This window comes from Scyliorhinus torazame, chromosome 13 (genome assembly GCF_047496885.1).
Source record: "Scyliorhinus torazame isolate Kashiwa2021f chromosome 13, sScyTor2.1, whole genome shotgun sequence".
NCBI lineage: Eukaryota > Metazoa > Chordata > Chondrichthyes > Carcharhiniformes > Scyliorhinidae > Scyliorhinus > Scyliorhinus torazame.
In genome coordinates this window covers 2710769-2729401 of record NC_092719.1, presented here as the reverse complement: position 1 = coordinate 2729401, position 18633 = coordinate 2710769, and the positions used below count along the sequence as shown (strand labels likewise).

Sequence of the window (18633 nt, the reverse complement as noted above, 5' to 3'; positions counted from 1 at the left end):
TCCATCCGGTCGCTATTATGTACGAGCACTAATCAAACGCCTCATGAGCGTCTCCTTGTCTTCCCTCGGAGGTCCTCCTCTGGAACGTCGCTGCCGACCTGGCTGGCGGCCCCAGGACCCACCTTGCTCCGAAAGCATGTGCGGGCACACAAGGCGGACCCATTGGTCGAAAGGGTTCACCTCCTCCACGCGAACCCGCAGTACGCTTACGTGAGTACCCCGACGGCCGACAGGACACGGTCTCCCTGCGGGATCTGGTGCCCGCCGGCAACACACACCCCCCCCCCGACACCATTCACCCAACCCCCCCCTTCCTGCCACCGCCGCACCCCGCGACCGCCCCCTTCCCAGGAGAATCGGTTCCCCTCCCCTCAGGCCCGACCAAGAATAAAGCCCAAGCTGAAACCGTAAGGCTCCCGGAGATGACAACACCGGTACAAGCACCACCACCACCACCGGGGCCAAGGCGATCGACACGGACGACCAGACCGCCCGACCGACTCGTGGCGTCGATCTAAATCAATATATGGACTTTTCACAAGAACATTTTGCTTTTCTCCCGATACCTTCTGTAAATAGTTGAAACAGGACAAAATTGTACATACTGTATCGCCATGTGAATGTTTTCCTCCCAGGACCAGCCCTGTAAACCCTTACCACCATGCGAAGCATCACCCCGCCGGGTTCATTTTTGACAAGGGGTGAATGTGGTAGTATGTATTAGGGGTCATGTGGGACTGGAAGCCTTAATGTCATTGGCTGACAGATCCCGGGTCCTGGTTGGCCGTTGACCTCTAGCTCCGCCCTGAAGGCGGAGTATAAGACGCCGGAGTCCTCCCCCGCAGGCCATTCTACTATCGAGCTGCGGGGGAACAGACACGCTTAATAAAGCCTCATCGACTTCACTCTATTCGTCTCACGGAGTCTTTGTGCGCTACAGGGGGTCAGTTCATAATGTTAAACCTGAGATTGGTAGAATTTTGCTAGTTAAGGGTATTAAGGATATGATATCAGGGTCCGTATGTAAAGGCAGGATACAGATTGGCCATTTTTTTTTGAAAGATGGAACAGGCCAGAGGGGCTGAATGGCTTGCTCCTGTTCCAATACTAATGATTTCTATTGAAAAGCAACATGGAAACACATGTTATGTAATTACTGAATTATCTGGGTGGTGTGGCCCAGTTAAATGCTAAATGTTGTGTGCTTACATTTTAATAGTGACTTTTCTTCTCGTGTAAGATTCGGTAAAGGGGATTTTGATGAGAAGGAATGTGCCTGGTACAAAAAGAACCATTGTAACTTGTTGAAAATGAAAATGAACATTAGCTTTGGCAAAAAGGAGTCATGTCAAAGGTTTCCCAGGACCCCACATCAAATTACATCGCTCCAAAATCCCATTCAGAAAGATTGACTTTGTGACACATAATATGATGAATGTCACTTCTTGCTGCTAGGTGCTAGGGGTCACATTAATGAAACACGTTTTTTGGCAGTTTCAGCCAAGCCCCCTGTTGACATGAGCCCAGAGGGCAGGATTCTGAAACTGGGTTTGAGGTTTCATTATTGAATAATTTGCATGGGGGCCCTAGTTAGTAGATTTCAACACTTTAGCCTCGAGGACCGTTCTGTCATCACATTTATAATAATGACAATCATTCATCTTTATTTATGCGCATTAAATCGAATGTTCCACAGATATATTCTCCCTCGCCCTGAGGTGAATATCAAATCAATGACTTGCTAAATTGTGGTATTTCTGTTCTGAATTTTAGGAGCTCTTAATAAATAAACTGCTGTTTGTATTCTGTTAACAATTGACTACAATCCTATTAAAAAAATTAATCCATGAAATAAAACTCCATCCACACTTAACCTGTACAATAATTACCTTGTTCGGAGATCTTTGTTATAGCATTTGGCAATAAATAATTATCCCCCGAATCGCTTTATTTCGCTACATGCCAAGAAAATTGAAAAGATGCTCACTTATCATTGTGCGTCGGTAAACAATATTGTTAACAATCCTTAATTCAAAGTGATCCCATCTGGATTGTATTTTGCTGAGATCTGAGGCAGCGGAATGAAAGTTAAAATTCAACACTGTGAACATAAATGCTTTTGATATCTACTTTGAGGCATAATTAAATATGAATCTAGAAGCACGTTACAATGAGAACAATCTAATCCAACATAAAGAAGTAATGAATGTCGACCAAAGGATCTGACAGATATTCAACACCGATACCAATACAATATTTGTTACAGACAGTTTCAAAGTGCAGCAGTCTTTTCAGTGTTATTGTAATGATTTTCTCTTTAAGTTTTCTTTGAGATTTGATTATGATACCTTCTTGTTTTAAAAAGAAAACCTGTAGTAAGGCCCCCTTTACGGCTCACCTAGTCTATGCAGGTAGTCGCTGAGTCAAAATGTACTGAGAAAGTGGCTGGCTTTTATCTCCAGTCTCTACGGATTAAGTTGACCTCAGTTGGTTGGCGTGGTGCTTGGGTGAGAGGGAATGAAATTAGCTAAGGTTCCCAATTCTAAACACAGTCAAACTTCTCCTGCTAGCTCTGCACGTGTGCATTATGTGGGAATGTAGGAATGTGGCATTGAGTTTATCCTTTCCACTTTGTCATCGAGGGCTCTGATGCAACACACTCTGTGATTCCATAGCCCTTTTGCTTCGAAGAAGGAGGCAGGAATAAATGAGTAATAGTCACTTGGGCGAGGCAGCAAATGTTGCTCAATGTTTGGAGTTGCAGCAAGGAGTTGATGGCTGAGTGAGAGAGGAAAACAGTTGTTGTGGTGTGGGTGGCAAGAGAAAAGCTTCCGATTCAGGCTATCCCACTCCTAACGCTGGGTTTGTTGGTGGTTGTTGTGGTCTCAATAGAGATCACCAACATTTTAGGGGGAAATCTGAAAAACAGGTATTTACTGAAAGAATGAAGCCACAAGGTTCACCATTTAAAACAAAATAATTTTACTTAGACTTAGAACAAACAGTGCAGAAGGAGGCCATTTGGCCCATCGAGTCTGCACCAACCCATTTAAGCCCTAACTTCCACCCTATCCCCGTAACCCAATAACCCCTCCTCGCCTTTTTGGACACTAAGGGCAATTTATCATGGCCAATCCACCTAACCTGCACATCTTTGGACTGTGGGAGGAATTCGGAGGACCCGGAGGAAACCCACGCAGACACGGGGAGAACGTGCAGACTCAGCACAGACAGTGACCCAGCGGGGAATCGAACCTGGGACCCTGGCGCTGTGAAGCTACAGTGCTAACCACTGTGCTACCGTGCTGCCCGTAAAGGGAGTCTGCGTTGTTGCAGATGAGCCAGATGGCCAGTAACACTGGGCTGGTTGCCTGCAAGCATGTGAGGCTCGGAGATCATTTTGTAACGGGGTTGCTTTGTTGGCCAATATGGGGATCGAATCCGCTACCTTGGCATTATTAGCACCATGCTCTAATCATCTGAGCTAACCGGCCATGTACAAAACATGAATACTAACAAATACACTTGCTCCATCTTAAATAGTCTGCAATGCTAAAGATATTAAAAGCGTAATGCACATAGTTATTGTTCTCTAATCCTAACTTCTAAGTTCAAATTTACATTAACACCCATTTAACTTCCACTTCTCAAAAATCAGAACTTGAAAGAGTCACCATTTGGTCTGAGTGTGGTTTCAAGAATTCATATAACGGTTGAGATTTCTTTGGCCTTCTGTTTACTTCCAGCGAGGACGGCCATTTAAATCTCCATCAACCATCCCACAGTTGTAGGTTCCTGGTTCAACACAGGCATCACTCGGGTCTTGATGATAGAAACCTCAGGTCACAACTCTCCTGGTTCTAATGTTTCTTTTTAAACTCTGGAGTCTTGCATCTAGAAATTCTCCCTTTCTCTCTTTTCAGCTGGGCTATGTCAGAAGTCTAACTTAAAGTCATTTATTTTTCAAATGTTTAACCCCTTTAGCCAGCACATAGAATTTCAACTGATTCCTGCTTGAAAGTGGTGTTTCCTGCAGTCAGTATGTAAACTAAACTGGATGAAAACAGAGCAGCACATGTGACTCTAGTGCCCACCCCTGCTGTAATGAATTTCCTGTTGACCCTTTGAGTGACTATTATTTATCTTCAAGGCAGTTTGGTCACATGATTAGTTAGTCACTGGAAGCAAGTTGCTTTTGCAAGAAATCATCTTTCACAGAAAACTAGTTCAGAAAGGGATCATTCCGCAACATAAAGTATATTCTCCCCGCCCCCACTCCCTGCTCCTCAAAAGCACATGGGCCATTACAAAGTGCTTTTCTCAATTATAAAATCTAATTTTTTTGTTGTTGCTTAAGATTGTCTTGGGGGTGAGTACGGAGTGCTCCAGACATGATAGACCAGCTCCTAGAATCTGGAGCGGCATTTTTAACCTTTTTTATAAAACAGTGTGTCATGGTCAAGAGTATGCATCGAAAATGATGGGCTGCACGGTAGCACACAGTGGTTAGCACTGTTTCTTCACAGCGCCAGGGTCCCGGGTTCGATTCCCGGCTTGGGTCACTGTCTGTGCGGAGTCTGCACGTTCTCCCCGTGTCTGCGTGGGTTTCCTCCGGGTGCTCCGGTTTCCTCCCACAAGTCCCGAAAAATGTGCTGTTAGGTAAATTGGACATTCTGAATTCTCCCTCTGTGTACCCGAACAGGCGCTGGAATGTGGCGACTAGCGGATTTTCACAGTAACTTCATTGCAGTGTTAATGTAAACCTACTTGTGACAATAAAGATTATTATTATTATTATTATTATTAACCAGTAAACGTGAATCCCAAATCCATCAGCACGATCGCTCAGATGTGAGGTCCTTTTTGGAGTTGAATTTTCCTACTCATTACTGTTTTTATTATAGTATGATGGCTGGCCTTGTTTCACCACCAGCATCAACATTTTCAACCATACACTTCAAAGATGTTGCATTCCTTTACAATTGTTGTCACCAGACCTCATGCAGGAGTCAGTGACACAGTGTGTGGGACTGAGCGATGTGACAAGCAGCAAACACAAAACTCAATAACCTATTTGCAATGGTAATCTTTGGACTAAAATGAAAAGGCCCATCTGTCCTCATTTCACTGACTGCCCAATCACACCGCCCCCCCCCCCCTTACTCAGTAATTTGAGAACCTCTCTGATAATAAATAACCCTAACTGCCATGGGTTTATGTTTCTGCTGTGGCGCAGTGGTAGCCCTGCAGCCTCACGGCGCTGAGGTCCCAGGTTCGATCCCGGCTCTGGGTCACTGTCCGTGTGGAGTTTGCACATTCTCCCCGTGTCTGTGTGGGTCTCACCCCCACAACCCAAAGATGTGCAGGGTTGGTGGATTGGCCACGCTAAACTGCCCCTTAGTTGGAAAAAATGAATTTGGTACTCTAAATTTTTTTTTTAAATGTTTCTGCTGTTTGTACATTGCATCTGTAATTTCCCATGGGGGTGTCACCGTCGCTTGATTGTTCTTAATTTTTAAAAGATACTGCCACTGATTCAAGCATGTCTGCCCAGAAGTTTGAAGCGAGGGTTACATACCACAGCAAAGAGTTTCCTGCAGAGCTCTGACAGCACAATACTCGGAGGAGTAATGATCAGAAAAGTCAGAGGCCGACACTTTGTGCATCCATTTCTTTCAGACCCATGCTAATGATTCTTTTTGTTTCCTGAACAGAGAGAATGTGCAAATTTCATCAGGGTCCTTCATAATTATAACAAGACCCACGCGTACGTCTGTGGCACTGGAGCCTTTCACCCGATGTGTGTCTTTATTGAGCTGGGACCCCGGGCAGAGGTAATGTAATTTTAGCTACTGTTATAAGTGGTGCATGGCAGGGAAAGCAGTAAAGTGGAAGGAATATCATCCATCATCTCCCTTCAAAGGGATTTTCACAACACTTTGTTGATATTTTACATAGATGGTACACTCTTAATACAAAGAGATTTATTCATTCAAAACATATTTCTGAGAGGTAATCTTTATTTTTTATCAGGAGCCTGTGTTTCAACTGGACTTACAAAGTCTTGAGTCTGGAAGATTGAAATGTCCCTTTGACCCTCAGCAACATTTTGCTTCGGTGTTAACAGGTAAAAAAAACATTGCCCTTTTGTTCTGTAATGTAATGAAGTGAGAGTCCCTCAGGCTGCGAAGCAGGCAAATGTTATTTACTCTTTCACTGGGACTCTTTTTTTGTGCAAAAAAGGAAATTCCAATTATTTGCAAGAAGTAACATCTTTGTAATTATCTGTGGAGAAAACAGCCAGCATCTGTCGTAAAAGTTTTAAGATTTGAGCAAAGTGCTTTTTGTAAAAATGTAAACTTTTTATATCCGGTACAATATCAGGCGCAATTTAGTGGCCTCGTCCTGCTGGACATGTCCGCTCCTGGGTTACTTCACCAGGGCGCCGTTTAGTACTGGTTTCCACAAACGTGGACCAGTCGTAATGGCACCTGGGGAGATCTCCCCGGCCATCAGAGACCTCTGGCTGGCCGACGACAGGGCAGGGTAGCACCCTGGCACTCCCCCGGCACCTGGGCACCTTGGCACTACCAGTCTGCAACTTGGCACTGTTAGGCTGGCAAAAGCACTGCCAGGGTGCCAGGTTGGCACTGGCAGGGATTGTGACCCTTGGGTCTTATCAGATGGAAGGGGGTTTGAAAGGGTGTAGTTTGGGGGCGTCCGGGGTGGAAAACAGGGGGTGAAAGGGGGGAGGGGAAAAGATCACGGCAACCAGACAAAATGGCGCCCCGATGTGCGAGGAGCCTATCCTGACGGACTCGCCAGCAGGAAATGACTCGAGGACGGTCTTGATGAAGAGAAACTCCTCGAGGCCAAACGAAATGGCCAAGTGCCGTTGAATAGCGCAGTGCTTCCCAGGGTTGCAGCTGCTGAAAACGCCCCGCTAAATTCGACGGAAACCAGGGGCGAAATTCTCCTACCCGCCCCGCCACATTTCTGCCCCGACCGGCCGGCGGGAGTCTCCGTAACACCGGCCGGTCAATGGGGTTCCCCATTGCGGGGCAGCCCCACGCCGTCGGGAAACCCCCGGGCTCCGGCAAAACGGAGACTCCCGCCGGCGGAGAATGACGCCCCAGGTTTGTTTGTTTTTTCCATTGAATCACGCCCTTCATTTTTATGATATATTTAATAATGGAAGACAGAAATCTTGAATGTAAAATTTCAAATTTGACTCAGATGGGTTTGAAACTCACACATCTGCATGTTTGCTTGCAATACAAAACAATAGAGAAGTCATATTCAAAGGCTCTCTGTTAGTCAAATTCCTTTGAACCATCATTTGATGCATTTCAATATCTCTAAAATTGGGTGCAGGGCAGAAAACCCACCTGTGTGTTGCTGAAGCACCTTAGATGCTGAGGATGAGGCCATCAGAGAGCCATATGGTTAACTGAGTACTTTTGATCTCCACCCCCTGATGCTAATGACTCTTTGATGTTTCCCTCCATATCCCTGGTCTGTGTGCCACAGCCCTTGCCAAGTGGAACAAGGGCAGGAACTGTGGCAGTGCCATATTGACTGATGCTGTCCATCAATGCAGCCCTTGCCCCTCCTGACATGTCCACAGTGAGTTGTGAAAAGAATGCCAGTAAATTGCACAGGCTGGCGATCATCAATTTGCACAGTGTGGTCAACGGGGCACCAGTGTTTAGACCAGGTTTTTGATTCCATTGTCTGTCAGTGATTTCAGGCAATGCCGAAACAGTCCACTCACTGGGTAAGGTTACCAAAGAGGTTGGAGGACAATCCTGGCTCTGAAGAGGAACATGCAATGTATTGGTTGAATGCAGGCCAATTGAATAAGACGGCTCTGATTGAAATTGTCTTAAGGGTAAATGGAAGTTGATACCAGAGCTTCGGTGATCCTAGTGAGCAGACCTTGCAATATCTTCATACAGCAACACAGTCTGGAAGCTTGAAGAATATTACAGCCAAGCTTTCGCCATGCACCGGGGAGATTTTGAGGGTCCTCGGAACAACCAAGACCCCAGTGGCCTAGGCGGCCAATCTGCCTTTGGTTGACTGGAAATCATCAAACTATCTGATGGTGTCCTCGAAGATTTCTTCAGGAGGTGTGAAGACATCTTCTACGAGGAATTGGTGAATCAAGTGGGTAAAAGACAAGGGGCTGGATTCTACTGTCATGTAAATGCCCCTTTAAGAAAAGTGTGCTTTATCAAATGGCTGCAGTGATGTCATTGTGTGGGTGGAGCTGGAAGCTCTTTTTAGCTGTTTTAGTTTCACTTTCAGTTGGAGACTGCATTCAAACCAAGCAGATGTACACTGGTGTCTCTCTGTATGTAAAACAAGGTGTTTAGATCACTTGATAATTTAAAAATGATAACTGTTTCTGTAGAGAATTCAAACCTGCTGTCTTTGTTAAAAAGGGTTTTTGACTTATGGATGTTGTTAGGAAAGTTACTAAGGGTTACCTATGGAGTACTGTATCTTTTTGGAAGGTTATCATTGTTGGGAGTTGATAAGATGTTTACTGTGTGTTTATAAAACGTTAACTGGATTCATAGAATAAACATTGTTTTGTTTTAAAAATACTTTTAGATCTCTGTTGCATCACACGTGTAAAGTGGGCCCTTGTGCTCCCCATAACCAAAATCTATTCAAAGTTGTGGGTCAGGTGAACTCCATGATATACTTTGGTGTTCTCTAAACCCTGGCCCATAACATTCAGTTTCAGCGGCAAAGTGCCGACGGAAACGGAGAATTCGTGGGCACTTTATGATTCCGGGACCGGTGAGCAACTAGCAACAGCAGCAGGTGAAACTCCCGAAAACGGGCGGAGAATGGCCTGGCCTGTGGTCGCGCATGCGCACGGCACCGACCTGCAGCGGTCACGCCTTAAAACATGGTGCCAACCATGCGCCGACCCGACCCGCCAAAGGCCACCACCTGACCCCCCCCCCCAGCAGTTCCCCAGCCCTCACGGAAGCTCCTCCCCGGCCAGTGGCGTGGATCTCGGTTGAGTTTGACAGCGCTGACACATGTTAAGTAATGGGTTAAGAGACATTGCAATTAGTTGTCTCATTTATGTTAAGTATCCATTAATTGACACTGATATGTAAAGGGGCTTCAGGTGGCCTCTGGGAGGTGGTGTGTTGTTAAGAGTTTTGTGCAGAGGCTGTGGAAGTGAAATAAATGGTGTTTGTTGAAAAGGAACAAGAACTTTAGACTCTTCATTTCACAGCAACTAAAACGTCTAACAGCCTGCAACCATCACGCCAGGTTCTTGACGGTTCAGACCACATGTGTCCCACATGGTTGGAAACTCGGCCCACCGGGGGTGCAGCATTGCGGGAGGGCCTTCCGATGCAGTTCTAACGCAGTTGTAACGGCGTGCGGTGCGATGACGCTATTTAGGAGGGGGCGGAGAATCGAAAACCGGCATCAAACGGGCGGTGCCACTGATTTAGGTGTTGCAAGAGATTCTCCGCCCAGTCGCTGACTATGATATTGACGTCGGGCAACGGAGAATCCTACCCAAAGATATATGTCAATCTGGATTGCTACCCAAGTTCTTCAGTCAGGCCTTACTCATCGCATCAGGAGGTTGTAGCAGAGCTAAAGAGATTGGAAGTGCTGCGTATAATTAAGTTGGTTACGTTTTCAGTGTGGGCGGCATTGGAAATCCATAAGACATAGGAGCAGAATCAGGCTATTCGGCCCATCGAGTCTGCTCCGCCATGCAATCATGGCTGATATGTTTCTTATCCCATTCTCCTGCCTTCTCCCCATAACCCCTGGGCCCCTTATTGATCAAGAACCTATCTCTGTCTTAAAGACACTCAGTGATTTGGCCTCCACAGCCTTCTGCGGCAAAGAGTTCCACAGATTCATCACCCTCTGGCTGAAGAAATTCCTCCTCATCTCTGCTTAAAATGATCGTCCATTCAATCTGAGGCTGCACCTTCTGATTCTAGTTTTTCCTACAAGTGGAAACACCCTCTCCAGGTCCACTCTATCCAGGCCTCACAGTATTCTGTGAGTTTCAATGAGGTCCCCCCTCCTCCTTTGAAACTCCATTGAGTACAGACCCAGAGTCCTCAGCTGTTCCTCATACGACAAGCTCTTCATCCTGGGATCATTCTTGTGAACCTCCTCTGGACCCTTTCCAAGGCCAGCACATCCTTCCTTAAATATGGGGCCCAATACCGTTTACAATACTTCAAATGGGTCTGATCAGAGCCTTATACAGCCTCAGCAATATATCCCCGCTGTTGTATTCTAGCCTCTTGAAATGAATGCCATCATTGCATTTGCCTTCCGATCTACCAACTAAATCTGCATATTAACCTTCAAACAATCTTGAATTAGGACTCCTCTGTCACTTTGTGCTTCAGATTCCTGAAGCCTTTCCTCTTTTAGAAAATAGTCTATGCCTCCATTGCTCCTTCCAAAGTGCATAACCTCACACTTTTCCACATTGTATTCTATCTGCCATTTTTTTGCCCACTCTCCTAGCCTGTCCAAGTCCTTCTGCAGTTCCCCTGCTTCCTCAACACGACCTTTCTTTCTGCATATCTTTGTATCATCTGCAAAATTAGCAGCAGTGCCTTCAGTTCCTTCTTCCAGATCATTAATGTATAACATGAATAGCTGTGGTCCCAACACTGACCCCTGAGGCACATCACTAGTCACTGGTTGCAATCTGAAAAATACCCCTTTATCCCCAATCTCTGCCTTCTGCCAGTCAGCCAATCCTCCATCCAAGTTAGTACCTTTCCCCTAACACCATGGGCTCTTAACTTATTCAACAGCCTCATGTATGACAGCTTTTCAAAGGCCTTCTGGAAATTCAAATAGATCACGTCCACTGGCTCTCCTTTGTCTAACTTCCTTGTTACCTCCTCAAAGAAGTCAAACAGGTTTGTCAGGCACGACCTCCCTTTGGCGAAGCCGTGCTGACTCAGTCCTATTTTATCGTGCACTTCCAAGTACTCTGTAATCTCATATTTAAAAAAATAAATTCTTAAAAAAATAAAATCTTTCCAATTAAGGGGCAATTTAGCGTGGCCAATCCACCTACCCTGCACATCTTTGGGTTGTGGGGGCGTAACCCACGCAGACACGGGGAGAATGTGCAAACTCCACACGGACAGTGCCCCAGAGCCGGGATTGAACCTGGAACCTTGGCGCTGTGAGGTAGCAGTGCTAGCCACTGTGCCACCATCCTGCCCTTCGCAATCTCATCTTTAATAATAGACTTTAAAATCTTATCAACGACCAAAATCAGGCTAAAGGGCCCATAATTTCCCATCTTCTGCCTCCCTCCCTTCTTAAACAGCGGTGTTACATTAGCCACTTTCCTGCCTACAGTGATTCCTGAAAGATCATCACCAATGCCTCCATAATCTCCTCAGCTATCTCTTTCAGAACCCTGGGGTGTAGTCCATCCGGCCCAGATGATTTATCCACCTTCAGACCTTCCAGCTTCCCAGCACCTTCTCCTTAGTGATGGCCACAACACTCACCTCTGCCCCGACTCTCTTGAAGTTCTGTCTCGAGTCTTACAGCGCAGAAAAGTCCCTTCGGCCCATCAATTCTGCGCCACCAATAACTACCCCTAATCTTGCACTGATCCCACTTACCGGCACCTGTCCCATAACCTGGAATGTGAGGGTGTTTCAGGTGCTCATCCAAGTGCTTTTTAAAGATGGTGAGGTTTCCAGCGTCCATTACCTTCCCAGGCCGTGCCTTCCAGATTCTCAACACCCTCTGAGTGAAAACATTTTCTCAAATCCCCTCGGAATTTCCTGCCCCTCACCCTGAAACTATGCCCTCTTGTGATTGACCCCTCGACCAAGGGGGACAGCTGCTTCCTACTTATCCTGTCTAAAGGTCTCATAATCTTATACACCTCAATCATATCCCTCCTCCCTCAGCCTTCCCTGCTCTAGAGAAAACCATCCCAACCTCTCCAGTCTCTCCTTATAGCTCAGATGCTCCATCCCAGGCAACATCCTGGTGAGTCTCCTCTGTCCCCTCTCCAGTGCAATCACATCCTTCCTATAGTGAGGTGACCAGAACGCACACAGTGCTCCAGCTGTGGTCTAACCAACATTCTGAACAGCTGCAACATAACCTCTTTGCTCTTATAGTCTATAACACGACTGATGGAGGTAAGTGTCCATATGCCTCCTTAACGACCCAATTCACCTCCTCTGCCGCCTTCAGGGATCTGTGAACAAGTTCCCCAAGATCCACCTGTTCCTCTGAGCTTCCTAGTGTCCTGCCATTCATGACATCCTCCCTTGTCCTGTTTTTCTTCTTCCAAAGTGCATCACCTCGCACTTATGAGGGTTAAATACCATCTGCCACTGCTCTGTCCAACTGACCGACCCATCTATATCTTCCTGTAACCTTCAACCCTCTTCTTCACTGTTAACCACTCTTGGTGTCGTCTGTAAACTTACTTATCATTCCTCCCACATTCTGATCTGTAAACCCTCCACTGACTGTGCCTAATCAACTCATACCCTTCCAAGTGGAAATTAATTAATTCAGAATTTACTCTAATAGTTTCCCTACCATTGAGTCACCCCCTCATTCTTATTCTTGACCCCTCACCCCACCACATAAGGGCAGGGCACCCCTGGGCCGGATCCTGGCACAGGCAACTGGCACCTTGGCACTGCCAGGATGTCCACGTGGCAGTACCAAGGTTCCAGGCTGGCAGTGCCATGGTATTTGGGTGTCAGTGGGAGTGTTAGGGTGGCACAGCCCAGTGCCCGACCACCCAGGGCCTCCACTCTTCCTGGTGACACCGGTTTGTGGAAACCGGTGCTAAACGGTGCCACGATAACGTCCCCTAAGTGCGGACATTCGATCGCAGGCCTTGGGAGATTCCGGGGTAGATATATTTAAGTGAAGCCAACTGCTCACCTAGATATAAGGGGCAGCACGGTAGCATTGTGGATAGCACAATTGCTTCACAGCCCCAGGGTCCGAGGTTCGATTCCGGCTTGGGTCACTGTCTGTCCGGAGTCTGCACATCCTCCCCGTGTGTGCGTGGGTTTCCTCCGGGTGCTCCGGTTTCCTCCTGCAGTCCAAAGATGTGCAGGTTAGGTGGATTGGCCATGATAAGTTGCCCTTAGTAACCACAATTGCCCTTAGTGTTGGGTGGGGTTACTGGGTTATGGGGATAGGGTGGAGGTGTTGACCTTGGGTAGGGTGCTCTTTCCAAGAGCCGGTGCAGACTCGATGGGCCGAATGGCCTCCTTCTGCACTGTAAATTCTATGATAATCTATGATATGCAAATCTGGATCCCGCCCAGTGAGAGCGAGATCCAGATTGCGATGTCTTGCAAGATCTCGTCAGAGATCCTTGTCATGTCACCAAGTTGGGTGGGACGAGGCCGTACGATCACGCCCCTTGTATTGTGCTGTGTGTCTGTTATTCAACCAGCTTTGTCTTTCATTAATAGTCCCCTTTGTTATCTCCTGGAAGCCTCCAGCGCCTGACTCGAGCCACCATGTACTTTCATTACTCTGCAATAGTGTTTTTGAAAATCTTTTCAATGATGCAGAGGAGTGACAGATTCCAGATAGATTGTGTAAACCACTTCAATTACAGCTGGTATTCAATCCTGAGCATGGAGAGCATGCAGACTAATGATGGGTTTGTGTTTTCTCCAACTTGTTAGCAAATCTACAGCATGCTGCAAATTAGATGGTTTTGGTTACTGTCTGCAGGTAGTAAGACTTGTTTTATAACAAGCCTCTGCAACATTAGCAACGTGTTATACTGTGTTAATAATCCACTGCAGTATCTCCCTCTAACATAATGAGGTGATTTTTCCACTTCTCATGCCGAGCAGACTGTTAAAAGTAATTATTTGGACCCCGAACAGCCACCAGACAGAAATAACTTCTATTAATTTGTTCTATCTGTGCTGGAGCTGAACAGGTGTGCCGGGGTTGGGATGGTTTTATGTTTGTGCGCTCTTACTGAATCAATCTGTATGTTTCTTGTATGTTTCATGCACATTCTATCTCCCCTCTCCTTCCCCTACCTCCCCGCACACCCAACAACACTCTCACCCTATTGTGTTTCAAGAAGAATGGGATTTGAAACTAATCTTAGCAGTCGGCACAATTATTTTGCAACAATTACGTAATCTTCACAGGACTTAACCAATTAGTTGCAGAACTGTGAAATTCTAGTCCGGTCTCATTGACTAGGATGAGTAATGTGTAGAAGTGCTCATTCAAATCTTCACTCTACCTGGTGTAATATGTAATATTGATAATGGCTGTAAACATGTACAACATTCCTCAGTATTGTAGAACCTCAGACTAACATTCAAAGTTTAATTCAACCAAAGGCAAAACAATAAATAGTTTTTTAAATCTCTGAGCAATGCATTCTGGCAATTAGACGAAAATATTATGTTAACTTGCAGCCTTGGTACCGAATAATTAATTTCTGAGTTGAAAAAATAGTCATGAGAAAGTACTGGAAATAGGCAGAGTGTGAATTCAAAGAAAGCAGCACAGTCCTCTGGATACAGTCCCACAACTGTCTGTGCAAACTGTCTCTTTGCAATTATTTATTTCCATCATTAGTAAGGATAAAGCAGTTTTATTTTGCTCTCCAACAAGGTGGACCTTCTGTGCTAATTGATAATAAATGAGAGCTGCTGAAAACACCCTCAATAATTGCTGCCAAATGTTTTCAACTTTGAGAGTGTTGAAAACATCGCAGAAATTGATGGGGGGGATAATAACAATGGCTTTTTTTGGCGGTTATTTTTTCAGAAGCACATAAAGAAAATCAAAGCAGTGTTCATATATTCCCCAGTCGCAGGGAGAATCCTGAACACATAGCCAGGGCGGAACTTTCCATTCTCCACACAGAGTTCTGGCTCAGACGGGAAAACCTGGCGTGCAGCTCACAGGCAGCATAGCCAGCTTTTCTCTCCGATAATCCAACATTGTGTGGAGGAACATCTGGTGATGTGGCCCACGCAGTCACATTGGGGGGGGGCAGAAACAGCGGCAGACAGGAATCCTGAGGTAAAGGGATCTCTGATAGAAAAAACAGAAACGCCCCCCTCCCCCCACAACACGCACAACTGGAACCCCCCCAATGTCCCACAATGGAGCTCCCAACAGGGCCCCCCGGCACTACCTCCAGGGGGCAGTTACCTGTGTGGTACTGGCACGTTCTCTTCACCTGGTACATGTTGTTTAAAGAGCAGCTGTAAAGCTCATTGATGTGGCGTCACATCGGCAAGGGGAGTATTCCAAATGCGATGAGACAATACAGCACGGTAGCCCCCTAATTATAGTTACATTTATTGAAATGCAGTTCCCGACCTTCCACACCACTGATGAGGGCAGGGAGAATTGGAAAATGAGAATTCCAAGTCTCACGATATTTTGCGCCAACATTGTTGTTTGCGCTTGCGGTCAACGTGGGCACAAAAATCGCAGCACCTGCCTTATACTAAGCAAGGTTTATTGAGGCTACAGCAACAACTGATAGATCAACCTCACTGCAGGAACGACAACATCTAAAATAATCAACAAACCCCTTCAATATGTAGCTGATTATCTGTTTCGCTATCACTCTGTCTATATATTTATCGATGACCTATCTAACCTGACATAAAAACAAAACTGATCAGTGGTCTGTCAGATACAGATATACCACAGGTAGTATTCCTCTATGCTTTAGTGGCTATTGGATGATGATCAAAAGAAGGAGCTTGTCTGAATGTTATTTTTTCCCATTCCTGAACCTAAGATACTGTCTGATGACTTGGTATCAGCTAATTCAACACATCCTTGAGATTGATCAGGAACCTTGCTCTGAAATCTCAGTATTGTTGCTAGTGGTACATTTATCCACTGAATTCACACAGGAAAAAGATAATGTTGTCGAGGAGAATACTGAGATTCAGGCTACTAGACTAGAAGGGCTTGAGGTTCATAAGGAGGAGGTGTTAGCAATTCTGGAAAGTGTGAAAATAGATAAGTCCCCTGGGCCGGATGGGATTTATCCTAGGATTCTCTGGGAAGCCTGGGAGGAGATTGCTGAGCCTTTGGCTTTGATCTTTAAGTCATCTTTGTCCACAGGAATAGTGCCAGAAGACTGGAGGATAGCAAATGTAGTCCCCATGTTCAAGAAGGGAAGTAGAGACAACCCCGGTAACTATTGACCAGTGAGCCTTACTTCTGTTGTGGGCAAAATCTAGGAAAGGTTTATAAGAGATAGGATGTATAATCATCTGGAAAGGAATAATTTGATTAGAGATAGTCAACACAGTTTTGTGAAGGGTAGGTCGTGCCTCACAAACCTTATTGAGTTCTTTGAGAAGGTGTCCAAACAGGTGGATGAGGGTAAAGCAGTTGATCTGGTGTATATGGATTTCAGTAAAGCGTTTGATAAGGTTCCCCACGGTAGGCTACTGCAGAAAATACGGAGGCATGGAATTCAGGGTGATTTCGCAGTTTGGATCAGAAATTGCTAGCTGGAAGAAGACAAAGGGTGGTGGTTTATGGGAAATGTTCAGACTGGAGCCGTTACTAGTGGTGTACCACAAGGATCTGTTTTGGGGCCACTGCTGTTTGTCATTTTTATAAATGACCTGGAGGAGGGCGTAGAAGGATGGGTGAGTAAATTTGTAGATGACACTAAAGTCGGTGGAGTTGTGGACAGTGCGGAAGGATGTTACAAGTTACAGAGGGACATAGATAAGCTGCAGCGCTGGGCTGAGAGGTGGCAAATGGAGTTTAATGCAGAAAAGTGTGAGATGATTCATTTTGGAAGGAATAACAGGAAGACAGAGTACTCGGCTAATGGTAAGATTCTTGGCAGTGTGTATGAGCAGAGAGATCTCGGTGTCCATGTACACAGATCCCTGAAAGTTGCCACCCAGGTTGAGAGGGTTGTTAAGAAGGCGTACGGTGTGTTAGCTTTTATTGGTAGAGGGATTGAGTTTCGGAGCCATGAGGTCATATTGCAGCTGTACAAAACTCTGGTGCGGCCGCATTTGGAGTATTGCATGCAATTCTGGTCACCGCATTATAGGAAGGATGTGGAAGCATTGGAAAGGGTGCAGAGGAGATTTACCAGAATGCTGCCTGGTATGGAGGGAAGATCATATGAGGAAAGGCTGAGGGACTTGAGGCTGTTTTCGTTAGAGAGAAGAAGGTTAAGAGGTGACTTAATTGAGGCATACAAGATGTTCAGAGGATTGGATAAGGTGGACACTGAGAGCCTTTTTCCTCGGATGGTGATGTCTAGCACGTGGGGACATAGCTTTAAATTGAGGGGAGATAGATATAGGACAGATGTCAGAGGTAGGTTCTTTACTCAGAGAGTAGTAAGGGCGTGGAATGCCCTGCCTGCAACAGTAGTGGACTCGTCAACACTAAGGACATTCAAATGGTCATTGGATAGACATATGGACGATAAGGGAATAGTGTAGATGGGCTTTAGAGTGGTTTCACAGGTAGGCGCAACATCGAGGGCCAAAGGGCCTGTACTGCGCTGTAATGTTCTATGTTCTATGTTCTATAATTATTGGGAAATTCTATTGCAAATCATTTTTAAACATGATTTTCACAGAAAATTTGTAGTTTTGTTAACTTCTTGCTTTAAGGTTATTGCCATTAGGAGGGAAAGATTGCTTTTTGTATTGTGCCTTTCAAATATTTTCCTCTTGCAGTTCAAATAATTTCTGTGCAGTTATTAAAAAATCTCACTATTTCAGTATTTTTACATACTGATGCATGGCAAACCCACAATTTGATGGGGCAGATTACTTTTATTCATTCTTTCACGGAAAGACCAACATTTGTTGCCCATCACTAATTGCCCCTTGAACTGAGTGTCCTGCTCGACCATTTCAGAGGCAGTTAAGAGTCAACCCCATTGCTGCATATCTGGAGTCACATGCAGGCCAGACCAGGTAAGGATGGCAGATTTCCTTCCCTAAAGTCCATTTGTCAATCAGATGGGTTTTTACAACAATCAATGATAATTTTAAGGTCATCATTGCCAAGATACACTTTCAATTCCACATTTTATTAATTGAAATTAAATTTCACGAGCTGGCCTGGTGAGATTTGAACCCATGACCTCAGAGTATCAGTCTGGGCCTCTGGATTTCTAGTCTAGTGACATTAACAAAATCCTATTATCTCCCCTTAACAATTCCAGGTTGGCCTGGGGGGGCTATAGTCCAATATCTCCCCACCAGAAGAGATAGAAAATACTTCCTGCACAATGCATTGTGATACTTAAAGTTCACATTTGTGTAATGCTCAGTCTAAACATTTCATGAGCAATTGTATGATTGGTTACTTTTGCTCAGGAATCGGGTCCTAGTCCTAAAGTTTGGAAATATTTTGGTATCAGACTAACATGGAAGACTTACTTGATCTGCCCCCATGAGTTTCCCATAGAATAACACTTGCGAAATTTATTGACATCTCTCCTCTTACCTGAACATCCGAAGGGGATTGCGATGGGAGGGAAGAGAAACATAGACATATTTATCTTTAAATATTAAGGTGGGTAATATTTCTTGAGCATCAGTTCCACTTGCT

General features: G+C 45.4%; 1 protein-coding gene across 3 annotated transcripts in view; it reads left to right on the top strand.

Annotated features, from left to right (window-relative positions):
• Positions 1 to 18633, top strand: part of LOC140387805 (semaphorin-3D-like) — a 482389-nt gene that overhangs the window by 268224 nt on the left and 195532 nt on the right. For all 3 annotated transcript variants that reach the window (XM_072470941.1, XM_072470940.1, XM_072470942.1), the window contains 2 exons: positions 5715 to 5834; positions 6034 to 6127. In XM_072470941.1, the coding sequence (XP_072327042.1) occupies positions 5715 to 5834; positions 6034 to 6127 (214 nt within the window). The remainder of the gene's footprint in view (positions 1 to 5714; positions 5835 to 6033; positions 6128 to 18633) is intronic.